Genomic DNA, 18016 nt, shown 5'->3' with positions numbered 1-18016 from the left:
GGCCTGTTCATGGGCACACCTCAGCAGCAGCTACAAGAGGACAGGCTGCAGACGGCAGACGCGCCGTGTCGGGGGACGCTTCGGCAGCAGTGGGCACAGCAGACAGGGCACGTGGGACGCTCCCTATCAGAAGCAGTGTTTGAAAGGAAAATTTCACAAAGCACAAACAGTGAAATAAATCTAATTTTAAGCTTAAAAATGTTTAATTTAATGAAAGGAACACTCTCAAGACAGAATGTTAAGTGAAAATCATGCACGTTTCCACGTCACGGGTGAGTCTGTATCACTCACGCTCAGGAAACTGCAGAATAAGGAGAAGCTCCTGGCGTGAAGCCTCTGGCTTTCCTTATCGAACGCGTGTTTGTTTTGTGATAAAAATCGTTGGGGCAAACGTGAGTGAGGAGCCGAGGAGAGGTGAGTGGATACAGGCCGGAGGACGCAAGCCGGGAGCCGAAGGACCGAGCCCGGAGTCCTGACCCCGGGGCGCCGTCGGGGGCGTGGGCCGGGGCCGGCGCCTGCTTCGGGGTGGGCCGGCTCCGGGACAAGCAGGAGGCGCCTCGGCTGCAGGGGGGCGAGGTGAGCGGGCCCAGAGGCCCTCGGCCTTCGAGTCTCAGGAGCTGGTGGAGGCTCCAGTGCCTGGAGCGTGGGGCCCTGCACCCTGCCTTCTGCCAGCGGCTCTGACCCTGTCCCCATCTGCGCGTCTCTCTCCCTCTCTGCCTCTGGGTGTCTGTCTGTCTCTCCCTCCATCTCTGTCTCTGTCTCTCTCTGTCTCTCTCTCACTATCTCTCTCTCTGTTTCCCCCGCCGGCCCAGCCCTGCAGTCTGCGTCTGTCGCAGGAACCAGATGTCCCTGGGAGCGTATCTGGTCTCTTTCTTCAGGCCTCCACGCTCCTCAGACTCGCCTCCCCCATCCTGGGGGCAAAGGTCAGGGTCCTGACCCCCCTTCCCGTGACCCCCACCCGCCCTCCCTGGATGAGCTATTCCGGGAATGTCAGTGTGATCCATGAAGTGGCGTGGGGGTAGGCAGCAGGGCTGGCCCAGGGCTGGCTTTGATGGAGCCCCCGTGGGGCCTCCTCTTGTGGCCCCAGCTGGGAGGCTAGGTGGGGCCACCTTCCCACGACCCCCATGGCCACCCGAGAGGGTCACCCAGCTCTCTGGACGCGCAGATGGCCCCCGAGCCTCCCGGCCTGATCCAGTGTCCAGCTCAGGCTCCTAGTGAAGGGACAGAAGCCCCACCTCCTGGAGGATGGGGGACGGGAGATGTCAGGGCGATGGCTCTGAGCCCCCGGGGGGGACCCCACAGGGACGAGGGCCCCTCCTGGAGGACCCCCAGCTGAAGCCACGCTCCCTGAGGAGCGGCTCAGAGCCCAGAGGGGCCAGGCAGCGTCTGCCGTCTGACCGTCGGGGGCCTCTGCCCCGGAGCATCCGGTGTGCACGCCACGAGGGGAGGTGTGGTGGGCAGCCTCCGACGTCCTGCAGAGCCAGGCAGCGTCTTACTGTCGGGCGTCTCTGCCCCCCGAGGGCTTGGTGCGGGCAGGGAGCGGTGGGGGCAGGCTCAGCTGAGCCAATGGGTCCCGTTTGCACAGGGGCGGAGCTGACGGCCGCCCCGCCAGTGGAGGGTCCAGGCGCCTCTGCAGATAAGGCATTAACAGTCTGGCAGCCTCGCCCTTGGGATCTGCTGACGCTTCCTTTCAGCCCAGGTGCTGGGGTGAGGTGCCAAAGGTTTCCTATAAAGCCCCGGGGCTCTGGCCGGTGGCCACTCGCTGAGCTCGCGGACCCGCCCGGACCACCATGGTGAGGCTGGCGCTGCCCAACCCTGGCCTGGAGGCCCGGATCCCGTCGCTGGGCGAGCTGGAGCGCATCGAGCAGGAGGAGAGCAGCTCGCGGCCCAAGTGGGACAACAAGGCCCAGTACATGCTGACCTGCGTGGGCTTCTGTGTGGGCCTGGGCAACGTGTGGCGCTTCCCTTACCTGTGCCAGAGCCACGGCGGCGGTAGGCAGGCGGCGGGCGGCGGGCGGCGGGCGGGCAGGACGACCCCGCGGCCGCGGCCCCCCCGGGGATGGGGGCCCCGCCCAGAGCACGGGCCGGCAGGGACATCCTCTGTGGCCTCCTGGGCCCCGGTGCCTGGGCCCCGCGCGTCCCGGGTCTTGTGGGGTGGGATAGGCCAGGCCCTCCAGGACCCAGGAGCCCTGCCTTGACCCCGGACCTGCTCTGACCTGGGCAGGCTCTGGACCTGGGTCCCCATGGCCCCGTTCCCTCCACCTACCTTCCGGGTGTGTGGGGGCTGCAGGGACAGAGGTCACACCATGGCCCCCTATGGCCCCACGCCGGCCCAGGGAGCTGGACGCAGGGAGGAGGCCTGGGGATGCTCCTGGCTCTGGGGGCTCTTGACCCCTGCCTTGGGCAGCACAAGTCAGTTCTCAAATGGAGAAACTGCGGGCCCCCTGTGGCTCTGTGATGCGCGTGTCCTCCGGAGAAGCAGGTGGAAGGGGCTGTCCTGGGTACCACTGGTGGCCCCCCTGAATCGCCAAGGGCTCAGCCGCCTGGCAGGGAGGGTGTGTCATTGGAATCTCTGGGCCAGCTGGCGCTTCCTGGGCTGAGGCTGTCACCTCTGGGGCTGGGGCCCGCCGAGCCCAGGAGGTCGGGGCCCCAGCCTGAGTCACAGCCTGTGCCCAGGGGTCCCTCAGGGAGGCCGCTGGCCCTTCCTCGGCAACTTGCTGTCACAACTCCCCGGGGGCTGTCCTGGGGAAGGGCCCCTGCCTGGGGCACCAGGAGGAGGGCCTGGCTGCTCCGCTGCTCATGGGACTTGGCAGCCGCTCCGGGTTGACCCCGCTGGTGGGTGAAGGCCCATCGCTGGCCCCTGAGAAGAGGGGGCTTGACCCCAGAGCTGGGGAGGGACTCCCGGGGGGAACATGCTAGAAGCAGCTTAGGGGTCTTCCCAGGGTTGACCGGAGCAGACACCATGAGCTCAGACCCCCAGGAGGCCGGGTGCACCCTGACTGGGAGCCCGGGGGCAGCTGGGAGGACGCTGCGGGCTGGATACTGCCCCCAAACTTGGGGGAGGGGGACACCACAGCCCCGCCATGGGTCAGGACCCCGCCCCCTCACCCCCATCCCTCAGGAGGCCCGTCCACTGTCCTCTGGGCCACCCTGTGGGCTGGGAGCCCAGTGGCCCACCCTCCACGCCCAGGAGACCATCCCTGAGGCCAAGGCGGGGGTGGCTGCTGACTCGTCAGGGTGACACTCCCATTCCCGAAGCCCCAGCTGTGGAGCGGGGAGCAGCTGTGTGGCTTGAGGAACCCGCCTGCAAGGGTCCTAGGGGGCCTCCCACACCTGCCCATCCATTCTGATTTGGCAAACGCTTAGTTCGTCTCCAGTTATTTCCAGGAGTTTTGGGTAATTCAAAAAGTAAATGATCTTTTGCTTTATTTTTAACTTTATATTATGGGGGGAAAAAGTCTATACAGAAAAGGAGAGAGAGCCGCAGTGAAGACCCACAGTTTAGGCTTGACCGTCAGCGGCGTTTGTGGCGTTTGCTGTGAGTGTAGCTGTGAGCAGCTGTGTGCACGTTGCGTGACCCCGACTATGGGGTGGGAGCCCGGTGAGCAAGCGCTGTGCCCGCCGCCCGCCGCCCGCAGGCCGGCCGCCCTCCCGCGCTCCAATGGGATCTGCGCTCCCCAAGGGTCTGCACCGGGCAGGCGGCGGGGCCTGTGCGGCTGAAGGAGCGGGCCCCTAAAGGCAGGTTTGCTCCCGGAGGCGGAGGCGGACGTGGATGGGCCTGGGGGCGGGACAGAGGGTAGGTTTCAGCTCGCTTGGGTTTGAGGAGGGCCGGCTGCTGCCTCCCTGGGCTCAGGGAGGTGGGGCCCTCCCATGGCTCCCGCACCCGGCCCCCCACGGACCAGGGATGTCCTCCTCGTCCTCTGTGCCCCTCGCTGGGCCCCACTCCAGGCCTGCACGCGCCTTCCTTCCCGTGTCCCTGGGTGAGCGCCCCGTCGGGCCGTCGTGCTGGGTTCTGCACACTCGCTTGTGAGTCCAGTCAGCAGGCGGACATTGTGCACACTGCGGTCTGCCCTTCTGACCACAAGGCTGGGGTCTGCAGGCCAGCTGCTGGCTCAGCTCTCTGTCCCCTGAGCCCCACCCTGCCCTCCCGAGCGCCAGGAGGGGTGCCACCCGGGGGCGCCTCCACTCCCCGCCCGGCTCTGTCCTCCCCAGCATGGCGCCCCTCTGACCATCCAGCGAGCCTGCAGGTGCACACAGGCTGGGCGCCACCCTGGGGACCCCGCCGAGCAGGGCCCTCGGAAGCACAGGGCCCAGGGGTCGTGACTCTAGACGCTGGGCCAGGCTCGGGCCTCCTCTCCACCTCCATGCCCTCAGAGCAGCGCCACAGGCTCTGGAGTCCCCTGGTGAGGGGGAACCTGGTGCCTGTCACCTGGAGGCCGGCTGGGCCCCCAGAGACCTGCAAGGACCGGGCCCCAGCAGCCAGCAGGGAGAACCAGGGGAGGCAGGACCTGCCACGCGGCTTTGCCCCCTGCCCCCCAGGGCCGGCTCCACAGCCTAGCGGCCCTGATTCCTGACCAAGGGCAGTGGGGCGGGGGTGCCGGGGAGGCCACGGGCGAGGGCAGGCGGCAGCCTTCCCCTGCGCTTCGGGGAAGTGGAAGAGGGACCCGCGGCCCTCCAGAGTGTCTGGGGAAGCGGGCAGTGTCCCCGGGAGCCCGCCCATGGGAGCAAGGCCCCCTCGGCTCCTGTCCACTCTGGATGCCGCGGGGCAGGGGGAGGGGCGGCAGCAGCCTCCGTTTCCACTGGGCTTCCCTCCTGGAAGCGGCTGAGGGTCTGTGGCCACAAAAGCCGGGCGCTCCTGGGAGACCCCGGGGCAGAGAGGTGCCGCACCTGACCCTGTGCCCTGTGGGCTCGACCTGCGCCCGGGGGTTCTCGAGGCCCTCGCCCCGCTCCCCTCCTCCAGCTCGCTTCCTGAGTCCCTGGAACCCCTGCTCCCTGCGGGGCGTGCCCACCCTGCCTCCCCCGCGTCTCTCTGCACGTGCGTCCCTCCCCGGGGCTGGCGGCTCCCACTCTTGCCTCCCGGGACCTTTGGCGCCGCCGGGTGCTGGGCGCTCGTGTCTTTCCTGCTCCCTGAGACCTGCAGGCCGCCCTGCCCCTCCGCTTGACACCCCCATGCCCAGCCCCGAAGCAGAGGGGTCAGTCCACGGACAGAAGACCCAACCCACAAAGGGAGCCAAGAGGAGCGCAAGGGGCCTCCAGTCGCTGCTGCCAGGGCCGGGGGTGCCCGCCAGGCGGGCCCCACCACGTGGGGATGGAGGGCTCACTGGGCCCCGCCACCTCTGGGGGCTGCGGTGGGCGTGCCCTGGCCCCACCCTCCCCGCCTCTGTAGAAGCTGAGAGCCTCCGGTCCTGGAGGAGCTTGTGGGGGTGGCTGGGGGGGCTGGTGTAGGTGCCAGGACCACGGGGAGCAGGGGAGGCTTCCTGGAGGAGAGGCTGTCTGAGTGGGGTTTTCAAGGATGAATAGGAGTTTCCCAACGGTAGTGGAAGGGCAGGGAGTCCAGGGGTAAAAGTGGCATCATGAGAGGAAGGGATGGGATGGGGAGCTTGTTTTCTTCCTGGTGGTTTTGCCCCACAGGTTTTCAAATCCAGCTCCTGAGAACCTCAGAGAGGCAAGTGTCACTTCACCTTTACCTCCACAGACAGACGGACGGGCGCTGAGCCCGCAGCTGGCGGAGCCCCAGGCCCCAGGCTGCTGGCTCTCCTCTGTCGAGGGGTCCAGCCTGGGGGCGCCCCTTCCTGGTGCCTTTCCTTGCGTCCCAGCCCACACCCTTGCCCCCTGACCCTCGGCACACCACCCCCCGCTCCACACAGCACCAGCCGTGGAAGAAGCTTACGCCCGGAGCCCCAGGTCGGGGGGCCAGGCATGCGGCCAGTGGCCCTGCAGCTTCCTGGCATGGGGACCGAGGGTGGTCCACGAGTGGGAGAAAGTGCCGCTGGCCCTGGGGCCCGGGCCCTCAGCGGGAGGGCACCCGGGAGGCAGGTGGAGGAGGAGAGAGAGAAAAGGCCGAGGGATTAGCCCAGGAGGCAAGCGGGGAGCTGGGCGCAGAGGCTGGGAGCCCCCAACCACGTGCTCCAGGTCCCCTTCCACACACACACGCACACACACGCTCAGGCACAAGAGTACACATGGACACACTCAAACACACCTACACACACACTCACTCTTACATGTGCACATCCATGCACGCCATACATACACAAGGACACGCATGCATACTCGTACACACATGTCACAGTTACACCAAGTGTCTGGATACATGTGGAGGCACCCACGTGCTCACATACACACTCATTCACATACACATGGACACACACACGTGTGCGGATGGCACACGCACGTACACATCGAGGCACACACATGCACACACATGTATACACAGGGCCACGCCAGTGGGGGCCTCGAGCTCAGGTCTGACACCCACACTGCCCGGGAGGCCAGTGTGGGAAGGCTGCAGCCCCGCCGGCATCCGGGAGAGAAGCAGGCACAAGGGAAGGCGCCGAGCCGCTTGAGGGGCGCAGAGAACGTGTGTGTCGGGAGGCGGAGGTGGGGCGGGGAGGACGAGGGGAGGTGCGCAGAGGAGGGCAGGGAGACGGGGCTGCACGAACCGCGGTGAGGGGAGACCTCAGCCTGCGGCAGGCCACGCCAGACCCCAGGACAGAGCGGGAGACCTCACTCCTCGGCAGGCTGCGCCGGACCCCGGGACAGAGGGGGGACCTCAGACTGCGGCAGGCCACACGGGACCCCAGGACAGAGGGGGGACCTCAGCCTGCAGCAGGCCACACGGGACCCCAGGACAGAGGGGGGACCTCAGCCTGCGGCAGGCCACACGGGACCCCAGGACAGAGGGGGGATCTCAGCCTGCGGCACGCCACGCCAGACCCCAGGACAGAGCGGGAGACCTCACTCCTCGGCAGGCCATGCGGGACCCCGGGACAGAGGGGGGACCTCAGACTGCGGCAGGCCACACGGGACCCCAGGACAGAGGGGGGACCTCAGCCTGCAGCAGGCCACACGGGACCCCAGGACAGAGGGGGGATCTCAGCCTGCGGCAGGCCACGCCAGACCCCAGGACAGAGCGGGAGACCTCACTCCTCGGCAGGCCATGCGGGACCCCGGGACAGTGGGGGACCTCACTCCTCGGCAGGCCACATGGGACCCCAGGACAGAGGGGGGACCTCAGCCTGCGGCAGGCCACACGGGACCCCAGGACAGAGGGGGAGACCTCACTCCTCGGCAGGCCATGCGGGACCCCGGGACAGAGGGGGGACCTCAGCCTGCGGCAGGCCACGCCAGACCCCAGGACAGAGCGGGAGACCTCACTCCTCGGCAGGCTGCGCCGGACCCCGGGACAGAGGGGGGACCTCAGCCCACGGCAGGCCACGTGGGACTCCGGGACAGAGGGGGACCTCACTCCTCGGCAGGCCACACAGGACCCTGGGACAGAGGGGGGACCTCAGACTGTGGCAGGCCATGCAGGACCCCAGGACAGAGGGGTGACCTCAGCCTGCAGCAGGCCATGTGGGACCCTGGGATAGAGCAGGGGACCTCACTCCTCGGCAGGCTGCGTCAGACCCCGGGACAGATGGGGTGACCTTAGCCCGTGGCAGGCCACGTGGGACCCCGGGACAGAGGGGGGGACCCCAGCCTGCGGCAGGCCACGTGGGACCCCAGGACAGAGTGGGGACCTCACTCCTTGGCAGGCTGCGCCAGACCCTGGGACAGAGGGAGTGACCTTAGCCCATGGCAGGCCACATGGGACCCCGGGACAGAGGGGGGGACCCCAGCCTGCGGCAGGCCACGTGGGACCCCAGGACAGAGTGGGGACCTCACTCCTTGGCAGGCTGCGCCAGACCCCGGGACAGAGGGGGTGACCTTAGCCCATGGCAGGCCACATGGGACCCCAGAACAGAGAGGGGGACCTCAGGGTGGGTGTCCCAGGCCAGTGCTGGCGGTCCCGGTAACCAGGGAGCCCGACCACGAGGCCCTCTCAGACTGGACCTGAATCCACTCTTAAGCCCTGAAGCAAGTGTTTCCAATCCTTTTCGGGCAGTTTCAGCTCCCGAGCTGCCTGCAGACTAGAGCTGGCGACCTTTGGTAACGGCGGCAGCACTGCACCCGGCTCGCACCGGGCCAGGCCGGGTGCACTGGACAGGCTGCCTTCCCCGTGGTTCCCCCAGAGCCCGGGTCAGGGGGAGGCGCCCGGGCGGCTGGTAAAACCACGGGCCGGGGCGGAGGATGGAGCAGCAGGAGGGGGCTCACCCCTTCAGGGGTCTGGGATGGTGGGCCCACGTGCACCATGAAGGCAGGTGTTCATGGGGCCCCTGCTCGGGGCCGGGCCAGGCCCTGGGACCCATCAGCGAGGGCAGACACAGACCCCAGGTCCAGCTGCTCCCTGGCCCAGAGCAGGGTCCCCAGGGCTCAGATGCAGACCCCTTTCTGCACGGGGTCTGGGCCGGCTTCTGAGCTCCTGGCCTTTACCCCTTCCTCACCTTCGAGTGAGGATGCCAGGGCCCACACCCCCACGGGGCTCATCACCCGGCGCGTGCCCCTCCCTGGCCTCCTCCCACACACAGACGCCATCCTAGCGCTCCAGGGACTGGGGGGCAGGCAGCGTCCTGTGGGGACCGCGGAGGAGCCGGCCACCTCGAGGAGAAGGCGCAAGGCCCCCCCCAAACGACTCGATGACCGTGAAGGGCGTGGTCAAGGGCGGCGTCCTTAGTCACGTGACCGCCCTGACCACGCCCCCACGCGCCCGCAGGAGCATTTATGATTCCGTTCCTCATCCTGCTGGTCCTGGAGGGGATCCCGCTGCTGTACCTGGAGTTCGCTATCGGGCAGCGGCTGCGCAAGGGCAGCGTGGGCGTCTGGAGCGCCATCCACCCGGCCCTCAAGGGCTTAGGTGCGTCCGTGCCCAGGCTCAGCCTGGGGTCCGGGCTGGCAGCACACGCTGCCCCCTCTTCCCTTCACCTTTCAGGGAGGACACGGCCTCGGGCTCCACAGCTCCCACCCTGAGGCTGTTGCCACCCCTTCCGCAGACTCTCTTGGGCGGGGGGGGGGGGGGGGGGGTGTGGGCTGGAGAGGCTGTCCTGGGTCCCCGGGGAACACAGGGCCCAGCAGGGCAGATACAGGGGGAGAGCAGAGCCCCCCACTTCCTGCCCAGAGCAGGGACTAGGAGGGCGCCTTCCTGAGGTTCGGGACTCTTGTTCACTCACACTCAGTGGGCCAGGAGGGCCCCCCAGAGATTGCCTTCACTCCAGCACTGACCCTTCATTCCACAGTGACCCCCTTCCAGCGACCAGCACCCCCATCCCAGCAGTGATCCCCTACCCCAGCAATGACTGCACAGCCTAGCTGTTATCCCCACCCTGGCACCCTCATACTCCAGCAAAGCCCCCATCCCAGCCAAGATGCCCTACCCAGCAGTGACCCCCCTCCCGCAGTGACCCCCATCCTAGAAGTGACCTCTGCCTCTAGCAGTGACCCACACTCCAGCATTGCCCTCACCCTAGCAGTGAACCCCACTTCAGCAGTGACCCCCACCCCAGCAGTGACCCCCACCCCAGCAGTGACCCCCCACCTCAACGGTGACCCCCCATCCTAGAAGTGACCCCCCGCCTCAACAGTGACCCACACTCCAGCATTGCCCTCACCCCAGCAGTGACCCCCGCCCCAGCAGTGACCCCCGCCACAGCAGTGACCCCCACCCCAGCAGTGACCCCCCGCCTCAACGGTGACCCCCCATCCTAGAAGTGACCCCCCGCCTCAACAGTGACCCACACTCCAGCATTGCCCTCACCCTAGCAGTGAACCCCACTTCAGCAGTGACCCCCATCCCAGCAGTGACCCCCACCCCAGCAGTGACCCCCGCCCCTGCACTGGCGTCCTCTCTCCCCCCAGGCATCGCGTCCATGTTCGTGTCCTTCATGGTGGGCCTCTACTACAACACCATCATCGCCTGGGTCATGTGGTACTTCTTCAACTCCTTCCAGGAACCCCTGCCTTGGAGCCAGTGCCCACTCAATGCCAACCAGACAGGTGAGCCCTCGGCGGGCTGGTGGGGGCGGAGCTGGCCCGTGAGCAGCAACCCCTGAATCTCTAACATCCACGTGGTTGTCACCCAAGTTTAGCAAAAACGCGATCCCTAGAAAGGGGCATGGCCTCCCTGCTGCACCCAGGGCCCTGCAGGGGGTGTGGGCAGGGTGGGGTGGGAGGGTCTGCCAGGATTAGACCGCTCCCACCTTGGCAGGGTCTCACTGGGGTCCCTGAGCCCAGGGGGGCAACCAGGGCCCTGGGATGCTAGGCTGAACAGAGCCCCCCAGTGTGGGCTCTGGCGTGAGACCCCCCCCAAAGACTGGTGACCTCCTGAATGACTGAGCGCCATCACCAGGGCACTGACTCCCAGCTAAGCCCTGGGTCTGTGCCTGCCTGGGTAGTGAGAGCCCGGTGCACACGCTCCCTGTGTGCACGAGTGTGTGCACGGGTCTGCACGTGAATGTACGTGCAAGTCTGTTTGGTGTGTGCATGCTTATGTGTGTCTGCAAGCATGTTCATGTGCACACACGTTCACGGAAGTGTGCATGTGTGTGCACATGTACAAGTGTGTTGTGCATGCTGTAGGGTGTGTCTCTGTGGGTATGCACACACGTGTATGTGGTGCGTGCTGTCTGCTGAGTGTGGGTGTGCACACATGTGTAAGTACATTGTGATGCTGTCTGCTGCATGTGTCCTTGTGGGTGTGCACACACGTGTGCACGTGTGCAGTGCGTCCTGGCATCTGTCAGCGTCCTGGGCCCACGCTCTCCGTGGCCCTCACTGGTGTGGTGCTGTGCCAGGTTACGTGGAGGAGTGTGCCCGCAGCTCCTCCGTGGACTACTTCTGGTACCGCGAGACCCTCAACATCTCCACCTCCATCGATGACTCGGGCTCCGTGCAGTGGTGGATCCTGCTGGCCCTGACGTGTGCCTGGAGCGTGCTCTACGTCTGCACCATCCGGGGCATCGAGACCACCGGGAAGGTGCGGGGCTGTGGGCGCTGCAGGGGACCGGGGGGCCCTTTAGCAGCTCTGAGGGTCCGGCCCTGCCCGCCACCTGTCTGGGCAGCGCCCCAGACTCAGTGCTGGACCAGACAGTCCCAAACACACGCTTCAGAAGCCGCAGGCGGGAGCGACTGTGGCGCCCGTCTGGGTGGCGGGAGCTGAACGGTGACCGTGGTCACGAGAGGACACGGAGACCAGAGGGGGAGGTGGGGCCCAGGGTGTGGGAGGAGGGGGCGTGGTCCCGGGCTCAGCCCTCCTCCTCGCGGTGGGCCCCCAGCCCACAGCTGCCGCCTCCCCCAGGCCGTGTACATCACGTCCACGCTGCCCTACGTCGTCCTGACCATCTTTCTCATCCGGGGCCTGACGCTGAAGGGAGCCACCAGCGGCATCGTCTTCCTCTTCACGCCCAACGTGAGTCTAGGCTGCCTGCCCGCCCCTGGGCTCCGCGACCCTGCTGGTCCCTGGACACCGGCTGGGCCTGTGAGGGCAGTGCGAGCCAGCCCGTGTGTGGCTCAGGGCAGAGGGCCTTAGGGTCATTTTCCCTCCGGCCTCTGCTAGGTGGCCTCAGCTGCCCCTGGCCTCCCGGCTCCTGTCCCCCCCTTGGCCGCCCTGCCTGGGCCCCCCCACCCCGTGGTGCGCGGCTGAGGGCCTCTGTCTGTGCAGGTCGCGGAGCTGGCCAAGCCGGCCGCCTGGCTGGACGCAGGGGCCCAGGTGTTCTACTCCTTCTCCCTGGCCTTCGGGGGCCTCATCTCCTTCTCCAGCTACAACCCTGTCCAGTGAGTGCGCCGGGCGCGGGCCCCGGGGGCGGGGGCTGCTCCTCCAGGCGCCGGGCGCGCGGAGCCTTGGTCTCCCCGTCGGACCAGCTGCGTGTCCGTCTCTCTCCTGAGGCCGGCTTGTCCTTGGCCTGCGTGTCTGTCTCTCTCCCGTGGCCGGGGCGTCCTTGGCCTTCCTGTCCGTCTCTCTCCCAAGGCCGGGGTGTCCTTGGCCTGCGTGTCCGTCTCTCTCCCGAGGCCGGGACGTCCTTGGCCTTCGTGTCCGTCTCTCTCCTGAGGCTGGCTTGTCCTTGGCCTGCGTGTCCATCTCTCTCCGTGGCCGGGGCGTCCTTGGCCTGCGTGTCCTTCTCTCTCCCGAGGCCAGCTTGTCCTTGGCCTGCGTGTCCGTCTCTCTCCTGAGGCTGGCTTGTCCTTGGCCTGCGTGTCCGTCTCTCTCCTGAGGCCGGGGCGTCCTTGGCCTGCGTGTCCGTCTCTCTCCCGCGGCCGGGGCGTCCTTGGCCTGCGTGTCCGTCTCTCTCCCGGGGCCAGCTTGTCCTTGGCCTGCGTGTCCGTCTCTCTCCGTGGCCGGGGCGTCCTTGGCCTGCGTGCCCGTCTCTCTCCCGGGGCCAGCGTGTCCTTGGCCTGCAGACGGGCCTCGCTGGCCTGTGCCGGCTCTCTGGCTGCTGAGACGTCTGTGCTCCAGCTCTGTGAGCACCTGTCTGTGCCCCCGCGCGTGTGCCCTGAGGCGGGGGGGCCTTGGGCCTCGTGGCGGCTGCAGGTCTAACCGTCTGAGGAGCCGCTTCCCCGCTGCAGCCCCTGTAGGGTGTGTGGGAGTGCTGGGTCCTCCCCGCCCTCGCCCAGGCCTGTCACTCTCAGACTTGGGTTCCGGCCACAGGGGAGGGTGTGGCAGCTCACTGAGCTTCGTGTTTGTTTTTTAGCAGCATTTTTTTTTTTTGGCCTGCCCTGGGTCTTCCTTGCTTTGCGTCGGCTTTCTCCAGTTAGAGCCTTTTGGCTGAGATCGCAGACGGTAAAGCGTCTGTCTACGATGTGGGAGACTCGGGTTCAATCCCTGGGTTGGGAAGATTCCTTGGAGAAGGAAATGGCAATCCACTCCAGGACTATTGCCTGGAAAATCCCACAGACAGAGGAGCCTGGTAGGCTACAGGCCACGGGGTCGCAAAGAGCCGGACACGACTGAGCGACTTCACGCTCATGTTCTCCAGCTGCAGCGAACGGTGTCTTCTCTTGTGGCCCACAGGCTTGGTTGCTCTGCAGCCCGCAGGATCTTCCCAGACCAGGGATCGAACCTGTGTCCCCCGCGCTGGCCCTCACTGGGGTCTGATTTGCGTTTCCCGGGGAGTTCTTGACAGAGGCGCCTGGAGGGCGGGTGGGAGGTCAGGGGTCATGCAACGAGCTGAGGGAGGCTTTAGGTGTCGAGGTGGAGATGGGGTGTCCTCAGCCATGAAGGCCTGGGGTGGGTTGGGGGCCAGCATTTGTGGGGGCGGGGGGGGGTAAGGAAAGGGAGGGAGGCGTCCAGGCCTGGGGTGGGGGCACCCGGCCCAGGCCACCTCTTCGTGGCCTCTGTGGCTGGTGGTTGGAAAGTCCAGGCCATCCTGCGCGAGTAGGGCTGATGAGCCACCTCCTGAGCCCAGAGCAGACGCTGGCCGGGCGGGGACCTGAACACCAGGGTCTTCAGCCCCAGCTCCAGGGTCCCCAGGGCATGGGGGCACCGAGGGGCCTGCAGGCTGCAGCGGGCGTGGGGGCCGTCACCTGGTGCTCGGCGAGCCCTCCCCCCTCCCTGCCCAGCAGTGGCTTTTCCTGTCTGGCTGGCACAAGACGCAGCTCTGACCTCCTTTGCCAACATGGGCTGGCCGTGTGGACACCGCACCCCCTGGGCTGTGCTCATCGACACCGCTTCCATCCACAGCAACAACTGCGAGATGGACTCGGTCATCGTGTCTGTGATTAATGGCTTCACGTCTGTGTACGCGGCCACCGTGGTCTACTCCATCATCGGCTTCCGGGCCACCGAACGCTACGACGACTGCTTCAGCGCGTGAGTGGCCCGCGGGCGCCCCGGCAGCCGCAGCGGCCTCGTCCCCGCCTCCGCCTCCGAGGAGCCCCCCCGGACGGGTGTCAGCCTCGCTCTTTTTCCAGGAACATCCTGACGCTTATCAACGGGTTCGACCTGCCCGAAGGCGACGTGACGCAGGAGAACTTCGCTGAGATGCAGCAGCGCTGCAACGCCTCCGACCCCGCGGCCTACGCCGAGCTCAGGTTCCAGGCCTGCGACATGGACACCTTCCTCTCGCAGGTAGGGCCAGGGCAGCGGGCACCTCAGGCGGACACCGAGCCTCCCCTGGGAGTCCAGCTAGGCCACACGGCTGCCCACCCTGGCTATCCTGCCCTGCACTGCGCTAGGGCCCCAGCATCTCCTGGGCCGTGGGCCCCGCATGTGAGGCCATGAGGCGCCTTCTGTGGGCCTGACCTCTCCCGTGGCCTCACATCAAACACACAGAAACACCCCATGGTCTGTTTTTACCGTAATTTCTCCTACACAAAGGTCAGAGTTATCGTCACTGTCCTTCTGAAGTCACTGGTGGCCATCAGGCTCCCGGGAGTCCCTCCCTGACACACACCAGCTCGAGTGCCAGCCCCCAGGCCGAGCGACATCTGCCGTGATTGCTCGTGGGCCGCATCTACTGATCTTAGCTTTGCAACTCTCTCATTGGGAGCCACACACCATTTCGGGGGCGTGTTGAGCATTTTTGAGGGCCTGGCACTGCTTCTCCAGGGACAGCACATCCTTCCAGGAGTGGCGGCAGCAGAGGGTCCTCCCACTCGGCTCTCCCTGGGGAATGTCGCAGGGACCACACGTCTCAATCCCCCTTCCTTTTAAAAAGCGACGTCTCAAGGTGCCAGCTCTCGCCTGGAAGCTCAGTTTGTGGGGGGTTAGTCGGTTTATGCCTCCTGCACCCCTGTAGTCTTCCGTCAGCCGGGAACGCCCGCCCCCAGCCCTGGGCAGTGCTGACGGGCCTCTGCTCTCCCACGGGTACAAGGGTGTCAGGCCTCCCGGGCTGCTCCTCGGTGATGTCGGCCCCACAGCGCTGCGACGACCCCCTGCAACCTCCCCATGGCCCTCGGAGTCCTTGTGTCCCAGGAATGCGTGCAGATGCCGTCACGGGGCCATGGGCCCTGCGGGATCCCGCCGGATCCACTGGCTCCTCATTCAGCCCCTCCGAGCTCAGGGCACTCTGCGGAGGTTCAACCCCCGGGAACCCTGAGCCTCGAGAAAGGGGCCCAGTGCCCAAGGCCTCACTCACCTGCATGGGCCACTCCATGCAGAGTGCCGTCCTTACGCACCCACAAGCACGTTCATGGCGCTGCCTGCCCCGCGGGCCGCTCTGAGCACCGGTGGGCGCACATCCAGGGGTCTGTTTCAGGGTCTCGCTCGGGCCCGCTGAAGTCAGTTTGTGTGATGGCCTCGGCTGTGGGCGGGGTGGGGGCATCCACCGGCAGCCGGGTGGGGGTCCACGCCCTTCCGCCCAGTGTTTCTGTCTGGGCGGCACGGGGCCCCGACCACCGCTGGACAGTGTGGTCAACTTCGCAGCGATGTAACCAGTGCAGCCTTTTAAATACACCTGGAGCCAAACGCCAAGAGCTGCGGTCCCGCCACAGAATGGCCCGCGTCAGCCACGACTGCGTGGGTGCCGGCCGGGCGGGTGCAGAGCCGTCCAGGGTCAGGGCCAGACCGGCCCGTGGGCACCTCGGGCGGCTCTGGCTGACGCGCCTGCCGCCCTGCAGGGCGTGGAGGGCACCGGGCTGGCCTTCATCGTCTTCACCGAGGCCATCACCAAGATGCCGGTGGCGCCCCTCTGGTCCATCCTCTTCTTCATCATGCTCTTCTGCCTGGGCCTGTCGTCCATGTTCGGCAACATGGAGGGTGTGGTCGTGCCCCTGCAGGACCTCAACGTCATCCCCAAGAAGTGGCCCAAGGAGCTGCTGACAGGTGGGCGGGGCCTGTGGGCCTGTGGGCGGGGTCTGCGGGTGGTGTGGGCGGGGCCCGTGAGGCCGTGGGCGGGGCCGTGGCGCAGCGGCCAGACGGAGGCTGCGGCCGGCGTGGGGCCGACGCCCGTGACGGCACCCCGCCCTCTGCTGCCGCAGGCCTCATCTGCTTGGGGACGTACCTCATCGCCTTCATTTTCACACTGAACTCCGGCCAGTACTGGCTGTCTCTCCTGGACAGCTACGCGGGCTCCATCCCCCTGCTCGTCATCGCCTTCTTCGAGATGTTCTCCGTGGTCTATGTGTACGGCGCGGACAGGTAGGGGCTGGGGGCGGGAAGCCCCATGGTAGGGGGTGCGCAGGGCCGCGCAGGTGTCTCTTCTGTCCGGCGTGGGGTGGGGGTGGCCTGAGCCTGGAGGGCAACGGAGCGGCCGTGGAGCTCGCAGGGGGGTGCAGGCCCCGCCCTCTGCAGCGCCCAGATGCCCCCAGGCCTCGGGAAGGGCGCTGGCGGCGGCAGCAGGGGGCAGCCGCCTCAGGGCGAGTGGCAGGAGCAGGGCGGTGCACAGGCGTTTGCTGTGGGTGGATGGGGCTTCCCCAGGAGCCTGCCTGGAGGAGGGGGGGAGCTGGTGTCCTGCAGTGCCGGGCCCGCCCCCAGGGGTCTGAGCAGGGCTCCTCTGCCAGACAGAGGCTCAGGCAAAGACAGGCAGACAAGTGTGGCAGGGTCAGCCGTCCCTTGGCCAGTCATCCAGGGCATCACAGATTGGCACAGTGTTCTTAATAGGAGCTGGACTCACCACCGCTCCATAAACGATCGGTGAAATCAATTAAGATCAAATGCGGAAGCCCATACAGGGGGCCCTGTTAAGACCCCAGCGCTGCACCGCCAGGAGTGCCGGGGCGCTGCCCTGCCGAGGAGACTGAGGCAGGGAGCCGGACAGCCCCCCTCCTCGGTCCCCAGCAGCTCTGATCTGCCCTGCACATCAGTGTCAGCCTGGGGCCGAGGAGGACACGGCCTCTGACGAGAGTCCACACGTCTAGCCTGGCGGTAGCCCCGCGGGATGGCGGGGCTTCCCGGAGAAGGCGTGTCTGCCAAGGAGGACGTGAGAGGTCAGAGTGCAGCATCGCAGGGGAGAGTCCGTCTCCCCAGGAGCGGAGACGCTGCCGCCCTCTGCCTTCCGGGGACTAACGGCCCCTCGGCCTCTGATTCCAGGTTCAACAGGGACATCGAGTTCATGATCGGCCACAAGCCCAACATCTTCTGGCAGGTCACGTGGCGAGTGGTGAGCCCCCTGCTGATGCTTGCCATCTTCCTGTTCTTCTTCGTGATCGAGGTCAGGGAGGAGCTGACGTACAACGTCTGGGACCCAGCCTACGTGAGTCCTGGGCCTCCAGGGTGGGAGGGTGGGGGCAGGCTCCCCCTCCCTCAGAGGCAGGGGCGAATCACGAGGGGCGGGCACGCTGCCCCGAGTGAGACCACGGCTGCCTGGTTTGCTCACCCGAGGCCACTCTCTCTCCAGGAGGAATTTCCCAAATCCAAGGAAATCAAGTACCCAGGCTGGGTGTACGCCGTGGTGGTCCTTGTTGCTGGGGTCCCCTGCCTGGTCATCCCCGGCTTCGCCATCTACAAGCTCATCAGGAGCCACCTCCAGAGGCCAGGGGACCAGCGGGCACTCGTCGGCTCGCCGTCCTCGGCCTCAGTGAACGGTGGCCTGTGGTCCTAGGCAGCCCAGCCGGCGGGGGTGGGGGGGGGGTGGTGTCCGAGGAGGAAGTAGGCTGCATGGGTGTGCACGTGTGTGTTACATGAGGGTGCATGTGTGGGAGTGTGTACACGTGGGGGGGTGTCTGTTGCTCATGTGAGTGTGCCCGTGTGCATATGTGTGCACCGTGCATGTGCAAGTGTGAGAGTGTATCTACCGTGTGTGGGCATGTCCCTGCATGTGTGTGTGCGTGTGTGTGTACATACATGTGCAAGTGGGTGTGTGTAAGCATGTGTGCATAACAAGGGACATCCTCCTGGTGTGGTTACACACCTGTGTGTGCACATGGGTGTGTGTGTGCATGTAAGCATGTGTGGGCAGGTATATACATGAGCCAGCATGTGAGTATATTTGCACATGTGTGTTCCAGCGTGCATGCATCTATGTATTGTGCGTGTGTGCTCATGCTT

General features: G+C 66.5%; 1 protein-coding gene across 1 annotated transcript; it reads left to right on the top strand.

Moving 5' to 3' along the window:
* Positions 1-1790: 1790 nt before the first annotated feature.
* SLC6A19 (solute carrier family 6 member 19) lies at positions 1791-17570 on the top strand. The gene is made up of 12 exons (XM_068990606.1): positions 1791-1992; positions 8816-8956; positions 9955-10092; positions 10890-11071; positions 11393-11503; positions 11756-11868; positions 13772-13900; positions 14002-14158; positions 15649-15853; positions 16009-16168; positions 17060-17222; positions 17367-17570. The coding sequence occupies exons 1-12, from the start codon at positions 1791-1793 to the stop codon at positions 17568-17570; spliced, it is 1905 nt and encodes a 634-aa protein (XP_068846707.1).
* Positions 17571-18016: the final 446 nt, after the last annotated feature.

Source organism: Capricornis sumatraensis, chromosome 18, assembly GCF_032405125.1.
Source record: "Capricornis sumatraensis isolate serow.1 chromosome 18, serow.2, whole genome shotgun sequence".
NCBI lineage: Eukaryota > Metazoa > Chordata > Mammalia > Artiodactyla > Bovidae > Capricornis > Capricornis sumatraensis.
This window is presented reverse-complemented; position numbering and strand designations above follow the sequence as displayed.